This window comes from Larimichthys crocea, chromosome XXIII (genome assembly GCF_000972845.2).
Source record: "Larimichthys crocea isolate SSNF chromosome XXIII, L_crocea_2.0, whole genome shotgun sequence".
NCBI classification, from domain to species: Eukaryota; Metazoa; Chordata; class Actinopteri; family Sciaenidae; genus Larimichthys; species Larimichthys crocea.
In genome coordinates this window covers 4,476,050-4,488,185 of record NC_040033.1, presented here as the reverse complement: position 1 = coordinate 4,488,185, position 12,136 = coordinate 4,476,050, and the positions used below count along the sequence as shown (strand labels likewise).

Genomic DNA, 12,136 nt, shown 5'->3' with positions numbered 1-12,136 from the left:
ACTCAATCTGTGCAGAATTACTTTCTTCCCACTAATCTCTCCTCTACTTATTTTTTTTTTTTATCTTGTTCTTAGCTCTGGTTTTTATTCTCTTCTAAGAACATTGTCACATTCGGCCACAGGAATATTATCCATAAAAACACCATGTCTGTCGTTGTGGTGATCTAGGACATTGAGCTTATTCTACTGTATCAGCTTCCGATAGTGATACACGCCAAATAGCTGCGATTTTACTTTGGAAAATAGACAATAGACCTTTTTCACAGTAGCCAGTTTGCGTTTCCAAAGGTACTAATTATGATACTATTTGTATTTTGGCCAAATTGATGAGAAGATTGTTGGCGTGTTTTTGTGCAAAATGAAATGAAGCTAGAGTAAAGCACTGGTTTCCAAAGTCGGGGTCAGGACCCCCCAGAGGGGTCACAAGGCAGCAAAAGGGGGGCCGCAAGATGATTTTCAGAAATCAAATAAAATTTAAAAACTTTTAGAAATAGCATATTTTAGCCATAATTGTAACAAAACATAAAAAAGTAGATACAATAAAAGATTGTCTTTGATGTGATTAGGACAGATTAACAATATTAAGGTAAGGTTTATTAGCATCGTGGCAAACTTACGACATTTAACAAGGACAAATCATCTGACACCTGGGGATAGTGCGGGTCGCAAATCACTGGTACCGTTGTTTTGGGGGGTCGGGGGCTGAAAAGTTTGGGAACCCCTGGTGTAAAGTATGTGACCTTCTAATTAGTGAGCTTAAGAGTCGCGTGTGTTTTCCCTGTTTCCAGTCTTTCGAGCTTCACTTACAAGTTGTCAGTTACACAGGCTAAAAAAAGGATTATATTGTATTTCTGTTTTAGTTTTCCAAGCGTCGCTCACATTGTTGAAGGACAAACTGTGCGTGTCCTTTTGTTATCTTCTCTCTCAGCGATTTGGCGTGTATCACTATCGGAAGCTGATTACAGTAGAATAAGCTCAATGTCCTAGATCACCACAAACGACAGACATGGTGTTTTTTATGGATAATATTCCTGTGGCCGAATGTGACAATGTTCTTAGAAGAGAAATAAAACCAGAGCTAAGAACAGAGATAAAAATAATAAGTAGAGGAGAGATTTAGTGGGAAGAAAGTAATTCCTGCACAGATGAGTTTCCAAAGAAGAAGCTGAGCGGAGGAGGAGGAGGCTATCGCACGGGAAGGAACAGAGAGGAGGTCAGAAACAGAAGATAAGGTGATGAAGGTGGAGGAGGACAGCTTAGAAATAAAAACAGCAGGAGAGCTTAGCTGAATATTTCATGGCAGTTGTAGATAAAAGTTCCATGCATGTGACATTCCTGTTTATTGACTCCAGATGAATAATTGAAGTTTTCCAAGTATAGAAACAAACCCAATCTTGTTTTTCTTGTTTCCATCTGCACCGACAGACCAAATGGACAGAGCAGAAAACACATTAGCAGGAAATCACATGCATGATTTGTGCGTAACAGCTGAGGTAACCTGCTGGAGTTCATTATTCATGGGCTTGTATCTACTTCCATTTAATCCTGTACGCATTATTTATTTATTTATTAACACGTTTGAAGGGGATGTTGGATTCAGCATTAATTGCCAGTCTCCGGTTATATCCAACACTCATTACTGTCAATCAAAAAACTTAACAAAAGTTATACGCAGACACCTTTAACACCAATTAAACATTCCCACTGGTAATTATCATGAATATAGATTATGAATTCTGATAACGAATCACTCAAGAAAAGCTCATGCATTCATTCATTGACTATTAGAAACCAATAAAACCCAAAAAGTTAAACTGATTAGTTCTGGTGTGTCTTTTTTATTTCGTCTCCATGAATATTTGAATGATATCTTATGTTAATGTCTCGCCATATAAGATTTTTACAAACAAATGCATTTTTAAGTAAGACCAAGTCTCTGAATTTATTATTTTTTAAATAACATTGTTATACTGAAGCTAACCAATAATTAATAAAATACTTCTTAATGACTTCTGGTGCTGCATCATGCGCTGATACTGCTGAGTGAACTCTCCGGTTTCTTCTCCGAGCTGTTCTGTATCGTTTAAATTGAACTAAATAACATAAAAAACACAACTGTTTGCTCTTCTACTGATTTTAATTGGGACATTTTGCCACGAACGTAAAGACATTAAATGTGTGGTACGCGTTTCGAAGGCTGGGCGCAGAAGAGACGGCATATTACTAGCGGATCTATTTTCTGACCCAGAGTGCGGCCGTGACTGGTTCTGAATGAGCCGCCTATCTTGGTACTGCGTACCGCCAATGAATGTTTTAGTGGTACGCAGTACCGGACCGGCTTACTATCACCCCGAGCCAGATGCAGTCATCAAAAGAGCCACATCTGGCTCCTGAGCCACAGGTTGCCGACTCCCGTCTTAGATTAACTCATGTGGAGCTGGCAGGTGGTTTCAGTTGAACGTTCTGTTGCTAGTAGCAACCTCACCTGTCACTCACTGCACGTGGATTCACACAGGATCAGGATCAGGATCAGACACTCACACCTCCACAGACAGACAGCCTGAAATGTCTCTGAAACTGATTCAGGTGGATTCATGGACTGAACTCTGATACTCTACGTGTGTGTGTGTGTTCTGACTTTGTTTATTTCAGGTACCAGCTTCTAAAAAGTTCTTTCCTGATTGTTTCACATTCAGCATGTGCAGACAGCCCTGCTGCGAGTCGCCTGATCCCGTGTGAATGCGCGCTTATGGAGACTGACTCGTTTTGTAGCCAGCGTTGAAGGAACTGCGGTTTTTGTCACTTCTGCGTTGGCTTATATGAAAACACACCTAACTGTAACAATGCCGGATTAAACTGCTTAAACTCCTACAGGCCTGTGTCAGCAGCGGTTGGTATCGGTACGGGCCGCCCAACTGGAACCACCTGCTGGTGTCAGATTAGTGCTCCTGCAGGAGAGCTGTGATTGTAGCGAGCGGGGATTAGGATGGGTCAGTTGGGAGGAGGAGCAGAGTTGAGTTTCTAAACCAGAGGACTCTCTCTCTCTCTCTCTTTCAGCCTCCCCTGTTGACTGAGACAATGCAGCAGCTGTTAGCGGCGCTCATCATCCCTCCCCACGTCCTGTCAGCTTCTATCTGTCTCCCCGTCAGCCAAGCAAAAACAAACAAACAAACCACAAAATACACCTTCGTCCAAATGACCACACTTTATTGATCCACCCTCTCCTCCCGACAGAACACGTAGAATGATCACGTAAATAAATACTTTTTTTTTTTTTTACCATAATTTATAGATTGAACATTAAACAATCTTTACTCAACTGTCCAAAAAAAAAAAGACCTGATAGAATCAGAGAACATCATCCAGGACACTTAGTTTGCACTCTATAAAGAGAGATCTACTGTATCTAGAGATTTCAAACACAAAAACAGAAAAGGAATATTGTGTTTATCTACAACACGGACATGCTACTACAACCAACCACGGGCAGCAGCATAGAAAAAGCATTCAAACTGTGTTTTTTTATTTGTTTGTTGCTTATTGGCGTGTGTGCATGGTGTTCGTGTGTGTACGATTGCTTTCGTAAGGTTTGTGCAGTGTCTCTGAGTATTAAGTCATTCGCCAGCAGCGTACAAATAACAAACTAATATATTTTTATTAGATCCATATTTCAAATCTTATGCAAATATATCCTCATATTCTCTAAGTGGCATGCAGGATACGGAGAGCCTCTGAGGAAAAGAATCCACCCTGAGAAACTTTGACGCCGTCACAGAAGAGATCATCGGATTTTCAATTAGAGATTAGGTCGTTTTTTTTTCCCACCATGACAACCTTTCACGAATTCTAGCACTTGTTGTTGACTCATGTACTCATGTAGTTGCCATGGTGACTGTGTCTCAGGATTCCCATTAAAAGCTGCTGAAAGTGAAAGGAAAATAAAAACAGACGTGGATGCAAATAGAAAGAATCCAGACTTCGTTTTTTAAATAATCTGCTCGAGTAATTCATCAAATCTGAGTATCAGGCGGAAGATTTCTAAAAATAGGAGTTGGTTTCGTACGACAGTCACGGCAGAAATCTACTTTTCTTGGTTCTTATGGGCTGCAGACTTTTACCTCAACAGCTTCTGCAGTAGAGTTAGATCAGTAACATTGGGATTTTTATCAACGCATCAAAGGAGAGACTCTTCTTATGTTCATATGTTCATGTCAGTATTGTAAGAAAAACTCCCTTTATGTGATATCAAGAGACTGGAGGATTTAATTGAAGTCTGTGTAAAGGCAATTCTGAGATTTCTTTCTGAATACATTAAATATGTTGGAAAACAGTTGCTGAAAACACGTGAAAAGACTTTGAATGATATATCACTGAAATGTGGAGTTAGAGGTTTAAACTATTTTCAGTTCAGGATTTTGTGGGCGGTCCTTAAAGGGTGGCTCGATGACACGCTGAGGCCACCCTGAGCAGAGAGATAGAGATGAATTCATCTCAGCTCAGAGTGTTTCAAAGTTAGTCACGTCATTTTATGAACTCATCTGACACGTTTCAGCGCCTTCACAGCACCCCCACAGTCCTGGAGCTGAGAATTTATTTTTACTTGATTTTGACACCTAATTTCATAAACATGTCGATATTTTTAAATCATTCAAATTTGGCCGGGTGGTTAATAACACTTTCTTCTTTGGTCTGACAAACTCAGAACACATTTATTCTAACATTACCCAGACTTTAAAGATCTTTATGCCGGTATTAGAGGCTTTGTAGAAGCCTTGTTTGTCTTTTATGGAACCGAAACAATAATTTAAAAAAGTGTTGTGCATGATAATATTCAAGGATGTTTCATTTTTTTGGTATAAGTGATTTCAAGAAATCAGTGGCATATAGCAGTGTAATTTCTAATTGCTACTGCCTCACCTCACCCTTTCCTACAGCGGCCAACACGTGAAAAACATGTTTAGTTTGTCCGTTATGGGCTTTTTTAAGAAACACGGTGGTACCCGCAGTGTATGTAGACAAAAACGTATGAATATTATATCCAATTTCTGCCATAATAGAGCTAAATTTCACATACTGGCCCTTTAAAGGCAGCTGATATCAAATGTAGAATTAAATGAAGACAAGCGAGATTTCTGGAGGTAATGTGAGGGGAAGATAATAACAAATACCATTTGAAAACAGCGTTAAAGTGTTTTCAGGGTGGACTTTTCCTTTAAACGGATCCTATTCCCAGAGTGTGCATGCTTCAGGTCCAGCCCAGCACAGTACGTAATTCTACTAAAACCGGCACAAACAAAAGTCTCTAAAACTAGATCGAAACTGAGACTAGTCGATTTTAAAAAAAGAAGAAAGAAAAAAAGACCTGTGCTAATTATTCTCTGCTGTAACACTCACTGTACAGAAAATATCATCATAGACATCAAGTATAAGGCTTGATAGGATACGATTTATGTCACTCGGTGGCTATCGGGCTGTCTATGAGACGCTGTGCGGTTGGTATGAACATGGCACAACAAGCAGGATGGAGCACTGTTAATGGAGGAGCTATTCTGAGATCTCTGTCCACGTCAGGAGGAACAAACGGATGTCCGAGGGAAGTCTTGTTGCGTCTTTATATATGGCGTTTTCCATGAAGAGTATTCAAAGAGCACAAAAGCTAAACATGTAATACTTAAGAATCAGTTTATCGTCCGGCCCCCGAGCCGGCTGGAGTGGCATAACCAATCAGCTCGTGGATTGATGTGACATGAGGGCCACGCGGGTGTCTCCTCGGGAAAAAAGGCTGTCATGTTGCGCTTGTACACTTGCTGAAAGCGTATCGGGTGATGTGGAGTCAAGTCGTCCCTACCCGTCACTGATCGCAACCCCCCGATCAGCATCAAAACGTCCCAGGATCAGCAACTTGAGCATGTGTGTGAGTAAGAGTGTGTGTGTGAGTGTGTGTGTGTGCAGGAGGGTGTTATACTCAGTCAGACGTGGGTCTCGATGTAGGAGTGTGTGTGAGAGAGTGACGGGGTGAGGGGAGGAGGGCCGGGGTCTGATTCAGCGGTCGAGTCTGGCTCCTGAGAGAACAGCTCCTGATAGGCTCTTTTCCACTCCTGGAACTCTGCCGACGACAGCTGGGGATTGGCCAACAGCCTGTCAATCAGCGCTAGCTCCCCCTCCCTGTCCTATGAGGGATGCAGAAACACAGGAGGGGCTGGTCACTTTGTCATTTTTTTCTTTTTTAAACCGCTAAGCTTTAAAAAAACGCAAGACACACGAGAAGCAAGACAGACACTTAAGGGGATACGCTAAGCTTCGGGGAGGTTTTAGACACTGAGATCATCCACATGAAAAGCTAATGTCTTTATAAGAGGCTCGTACATAATTAATGCTTAATAAGTCACATACAAATGTTTTTCTTAGATATGAAGCATTCATAAGAACATCTGGGTTGCCAGGTTGTGTTCAATCGTTGATTAGTGTCGGAGCGACAGACAGAAAAGGCCAAAATCTATTTGTTTAATTTTCACAAATACGACTTAACGAGAAGCCTTTATTAGCAGCTTTTGTAACACAGTAGTAACTATTTAAATATATGACATTGCTATCCACTGAAAAAACCCCAGAAAAGCTTCACAGAGCTCATGAACGTTGGTGTTTTTTCACTGGACAGCATGCCTGAATGTCTTATTAGATAATAAGCAACACATAGCTGTTCATTAAAGACTTACTATAACCGCAGACTCGGTGGCTCGAGTTGTTCTTCATGGCTTATAACTGATCTACAAAGCATTAGTAAGAATTAGTAAACCACTTATTGACATTTACAGTTTGTGAACACTTTATGGAGTTTAGATGATCTGTTTATTGACGTGACAGCTGGAGGTCGATCGGTTATTGTGACTGATTAGGAGTCATTAGTGTGTGGGTCAACAGATACAGACACGGGCATTAATATTGCAGTGTTACATGTAGTGTAAAAACTTGATTTTGAGTTTTAAACAGTACGTTTGGAAGCTGACTGCTCTTATTGAAATGATCCAAATTAATTATTAAATATATATTCATATATATGCTACGGCAGCATCACTACAGCTACAAAAAGACAAATCTTTACCTGTAGCTTGTTTTGTTTCACAAGATACTGAGAAAACCTCTTTGTTGTTTCCACAGCAACCAGTCTGCCGGGGTCACATGGATGACTTTAGTGTCTACTGTGTGCTTATTCAACAAACTCTCTCCCCTCCACCCCAAAAAAACTTGGTGTATTCCTTTAAGAGACGCCAGACAGGGAACAAACATGTAAGCTCCTCCACCCAACCAAATCCTGCACCAGCAGCCAAAAGCCACAGACCCGCGCAGAAATAATAATAATAATAATAATAAAAAAAGCTACAGTAGCTACAAGCCACAGAGACCCTGCCCATCCCTGCCCACGGACACGGAGGAAGCAACAAAGATACAAACTCTTGGAGACAGAAACGACAGCCACAGCAAAAAAAGAGCCATTCACAGGCGCCCCGCCCCGGAAACAGAACCACCAAGCCACAGACGGCTCCAACCAAACCGAGGACACAGACTGGGACAGAGGACGGCACTGAAACTAACAAGACAGAGACATTTTCCATCACGTCTGTGTGTGTGTTTGTTTGTGTGTGTACGTCAGGGTCAGACAATCATGCAGCTGAAATTATGAATAAAAGTATCAATCTGCAAAAATAATGAGTTTTTAATCCATTTCACCCTGCTCACATTAATGTGGTTAGGTGCATTCGTGTGTGGAAGTGATTAGTTTAACCCAGCGGGCCGTACAAAGGTCAGTGTTTTCAGTTTACATCGGAGGGTTCAGTAAGTGTTAAACACACAGAGTGAGCTGGATCAGAGGACGCAAACCTCACACAAACTGAACTGAAAGAACAGCTGTGAACAAAGAATATCTTCTGTAAGATATGAGTGAGATATGATGATATAATGAGCTATGTTATAGTTTAAAGTTACAATCCTTAAGATCTTCATGTGTTTAATCCTATTTATGGTCTGTATATTTAGTAGTTACCTCTCTCTGTAGTACACATTTGATTCATACTGACACCAAACTGATTCAAACTATCTGTATTTTGTTTTCTCATTGATAGCAGCCTCGCTTTTTACCGTTCACTCTGAAACGCGATACATATTATATGATTAGTGTCGACGTTTGAAGCTGAAAATCTCTGGCGAGAGCTAAAGATCAGCAGAGACGTGCATCATCGGTGGAGCTGAGGCGGCTGAGTGAAGCCTGGCTGCTCTTCTGTTATATTTCAGAGAAAGTAGCAGCTCCATGTCGTCAAATCATCCAGGACTGAAATCTTAAGGATTATAACTTTAATATAAAGAAAGTTTTTTGGGGGTTAAACATGTGCTGGAATCATTTCATTCTCACCTCGGTGCTCCAGCTTTTATATCTGTGCATGATACGTGTGTTCGTGTGTATTCAACCAACCTTCAGCGTGGACGTCAGTATGCGGAGGCGGTGCAGACGGTCGTTGAGCTGAGGGTCGGCGGCCCGCCGGAGGAAGGACTGCCTGAACTCCGACTGACCTTTGCCCTCCGACGCTCGGCCTAGAGGACAGACTCCGCCCTGCTCGCACGCCCGAAACAGGTCGCCTAGAGACGCGCCCTCGCTGCCGCCTTCACACCGTCAGAGACAGACAGACAGACAGACAGACAGACAGACACTTAATGGTGATTTACCGCCTCTCCTCCCTCTCACATGATCTGAAGTTAAAGAGCTGTCGGATTAGGCTGAGTTACATCTCAGAGCGACCACTGGAGGACAGCAGCACACACCTCAACACCTCCACCACGCCGTGTAATGACTCCTGTTAGTCACAGCAGGAGTATTAATAATGATAAAGTCCTCTCCCCTTCAGCCTCGGGGATGTCCTCTCCACTTTTGGCAGTTTTGTGTCGTCGGCTTGACAAATTGAAACAGAATTCACATGATTAGATTTTTTATTCCCGACGTCTTTGTTTCTCCGTCTTGTTTACTATTTTAAGTTTGGCACTTTTCTGTCTGTACGCCGCCGGGCGCGCCTTGGCAACCGGCGGACCGCCGTCTCATTAGCCTCATTAGGACGGGTGTAAGACTGCAGTGTGTGTGTGTTGAAATGATGATGATTTAAATGGAAATGTGTCTGCCTGAGAGCGTTTTTATTTCTGGCACACGCACTGACGTCAACGCCTTCACCTCTTCTGGTCTCTGGTGGCTGTCAGTCACTCAGACACATTTTCCCTGCTCTTACCTAACATCCACCCACTCACATGCATATTACAGCGCTGCACGTATTAAGCTCGGCGAGCCCTTTTGTGTCCACGTGTGGACACCTGACTCGGACTCACCGTTGTGTGTTTGCTGTTCTTCTTTGGCGGGGGGCGCGAGGAGTGTGTGTAGGTTGCTGTCTCGTGGCAGCGTGAAGCTGCGGGGTTTCCCTCCCTGGGTTGCCATAGGGATCAGCCTCTGCATCGCCATGGGCAACGGGACATTCCTCTGTGCGGGGAGAGTGTAAACGCCGCCGGCCATCATGGTCCCGCCGCCCGGGCCGGGCTCGGCAAAGACGGCGTCCTCTGTAACGTTAAGAGAACATCACATGAACTATTTGATCTACTCCTTGTGGTGCATATTCCAAATAAAGATCTTGATCTAAATCATCCTCCTCATCCACATCGCTGTGTGCCTGACTCCCTTCAAACATGAGCTCTGAAGCCGCCCGACAGCTGAATCTTTCTGGTCGTATTGATGATGGAAGGTTCTCTGCTGGGATGTACAGGTATCTGTCTCTTTTGTCCCACCCCCCTCGATGTGCGGGTGCAAAGAATATAGTGTTGGATACTAAAAGAGGCACAGAGGGTAAAGAGTGCGGGAAAGTGAGAGCAAACTTCTGTGTGTGTGTTAGATTATAATAATGTAACATTATATATGTGTGTGTGTGTGTGTGTGCAGGTCAAACTGACCCAAAGAACATACGAAGGACGTGAATGTGTGCTCATTTATTTTTGCTTGTTTGTTCATATTTATCACAGAAAATAAGCAAAGGGCATCGAGTTCCAGGCTGAAGAAATGTATACTTAGAGTATTTTTCATCCAGATGTTTAGAAGAGTCTGCAAACATGTACAGGACATAGGTTGACTAACCGAGTCCTTCATTTAGGTACAAATTGGGTCCATGATGGTTTATTCGTGTGTTACCTAGAGGTCCAGTTTGTAGGTAGTGCAGCCCGGCTTCGGTCAACGGCGTCTCGATCAGATCTTGCCAGGAACGTCTCTGAGATGAGGAGGAGCGTCCCGGAGACCCCGTCTCACTGCTGCCTCCGGCGGGACTGGAACGGTACTGCAGGCGACAGATGAAAATCAACGCTCCTCCTCGTGATCTACGCTAGTGAGGTTCGTTTGTTGAATCACTTCGCTTGGAAAGAAAGTTAAGAGCCTGCTACTTTTAAAAAAGAACATTCTTGCATAATTCCTGCATTTGGTGAATAAAAACAAATAATCACAACTCACAAGAAAATGAATAAAACATATAAACACCTGCCAGGATCCGCTCGCCGTTAAAATATTCATCACACTACAAAAGAGTTGGCGGAACAAACGCACTGAACACCGGTGCTAAAAAAAATAAAAATGTAAATGTGGTCCTGTGGGTGGTGCTGCAAACAAAAGCCATTCAAATCATTTCTGAGGTGATTCAAATGAAGAGCATGAATGTTACTGTAACTGTGTGCCAATTATATTGATGACATTACATTGTGTGCAAATGTGATATTTTAACCTGATAATGACACCAGAGCGCAAAAAAACAACGACAAAAAAAAGCAAATATAAGAATATGATCTATTATTTTCACAGTATTCTGAGAGAAATTTATCTTTTCTTAACATTTTTAAACGAATTAAAAAGGTACAGAGTGCAAGGTTTAGTACCATCTAGTGGTCAGATTACAATCAACTGCAATAAAGTTGCTGTTTTTCTTTTGGTAAATAATAAGTATGACCCTCCACTTGTCGACATTTAACTTCTCGAACATCTAATTAAACGAAAAAACTAGCAAACATTTCTTTTTCTACGTCTTATTTTTCTGCTATGCGCCGACTCCGTGTAACCCCTAAAATACACTACACGCGGAACGGCTGCGTACTCTGCGGTCCGCCAACTGAGCGTCGCAAGAACGCACAAAATCTCGCGACACATAATCGCGCGATATTGCCGGCTGTAGTCTCTTTGACTCCTGCGATGGCATTCCATGCTACATCTTTTTTCTGGTGTCCTTAAAAAAAGGATGTGAGGTGTCATCAATGATAGGTTGATTTTGGACCTCCAGAATCAACGTCTCCTCATCCATGAGGTCGACGGGGTTAAAAGACGACTGTAAACTTCTCACCTGTTGACTTCAGGTTGGCCCCGCCCAATATGACTTGTTCTTGTAATGAAACTCGATCCGCGGTGAACACAGAGTATTTTATTTTGAAAATAACCAGGGTTTTATTTTGTAGCCAATTTCCTTCCCTGCAACAATCTGCTCTGTGCTGAATTTATGCACCGTGCTCCGGCGTCCGTGAAAAATAGAAGCTCTGCGTATGTGTTGCGGACCTGGAGACTGTGTGAGCTGACACATTGACTAAAATTGAAACGTATCATACGGAATGGCTCCGTCGCCGTGGCGTTCCGCATGCAGTGTATTTTAGGGGTAAGAGGACTCGCCCAGGCATGATTATATATTACTGAAAACATAGTTTTGCATGTTACATCCCATTTCTGCTAAAAGATCACGCTTAAATTTACACAATGGACCTTTTTAAGTACGTAATTTCACATTTTGGGAAAGCTTAGCTTAGCATAGAGACTTGAAGTAGAAACGCATTAGCGTTTTTTAAATTAGCCTTTTGTACAGACGAAACAAACAAGAAATAACGTGCGTTCGAGGCTTTAATACTAAGCTAAGCTGCTAGTTTTTCGTGAACAGCTCTAGATTTTGACCTGTTGGTGGTGCTAAAAATACAAAATATTATTATCAGCCAAGTATTCTGGAATTTTCTATCCTTAGGTTACACAAGGTCACGTGTGGGCCTTGAGGTCCTCAGCAGTATTAGTTGTTTGGCTTTGGTTGGGGACAGT

At 42.3% G+C, this 12,136-nt stretch overlaps 1 protein-coding gene and 1 long non-coding RNA gene across 6 annotated transcripts in view; one reads left to right on the top strand and one right to left on the bottom strand.

Moving 5' to 3' along the window:
* LOC113744466 (uncharacterized) overlaps positions 1-7,236 on the top strand; it is a 17,871-nt gene extending 10,635 nt beyond the window's left edge. The window contains exon 2 of the long non-coding RNA XR_003461557.1: positions 7,159-7,236. This is a non-coding gene — a long non-coding RNA (uncharacterized LOC113744466). The remainder of the gene's footprint in view (positions 1-7,158) is intronic.
* The window catches only part of cnksr2a (connector enhancer of kinase suppressor of Ras 2a), a 76,400-nt gene that overhangs the window by 17,975 nt on the left and 46,289 nt on the right, over positions 1-12,136 (bottom strand). For 2 of the 5 annotated variants that reach the window (XM_027274133.1, XM_027274134.1), the window contains exons 21-24: positions 10,214-10,355; positions 9,367-9,591; positions 8,468-8,655; positions 5,486-6,170 (exon numbers count right to left, since the gene is read on the bottom strand). In XM_027274133.1, coding sequence (XP_027129934.1) covers positions 5,970-6,170; positions 8,468-8,655; positions 9,367-9,591; positions 10,214-10,355 — 756 coding nt within the window. In that variant the 3' untranslated portion in view covers positions 5,486-5,969. Of the gene's footprint in view, positions 1-5,485; positions 6,171-6,716; positions 6,768-8,467; positions 8,656-8,730; positions 8,942-9,366; positions 9,592-10,213; positions 10,356-12,136 lie in introns of those variants that run through there. The other 3 variants (XM_027274136.1, XM_027274135.1, XM_027274137.1) reach the window with 3 other exon arrangements.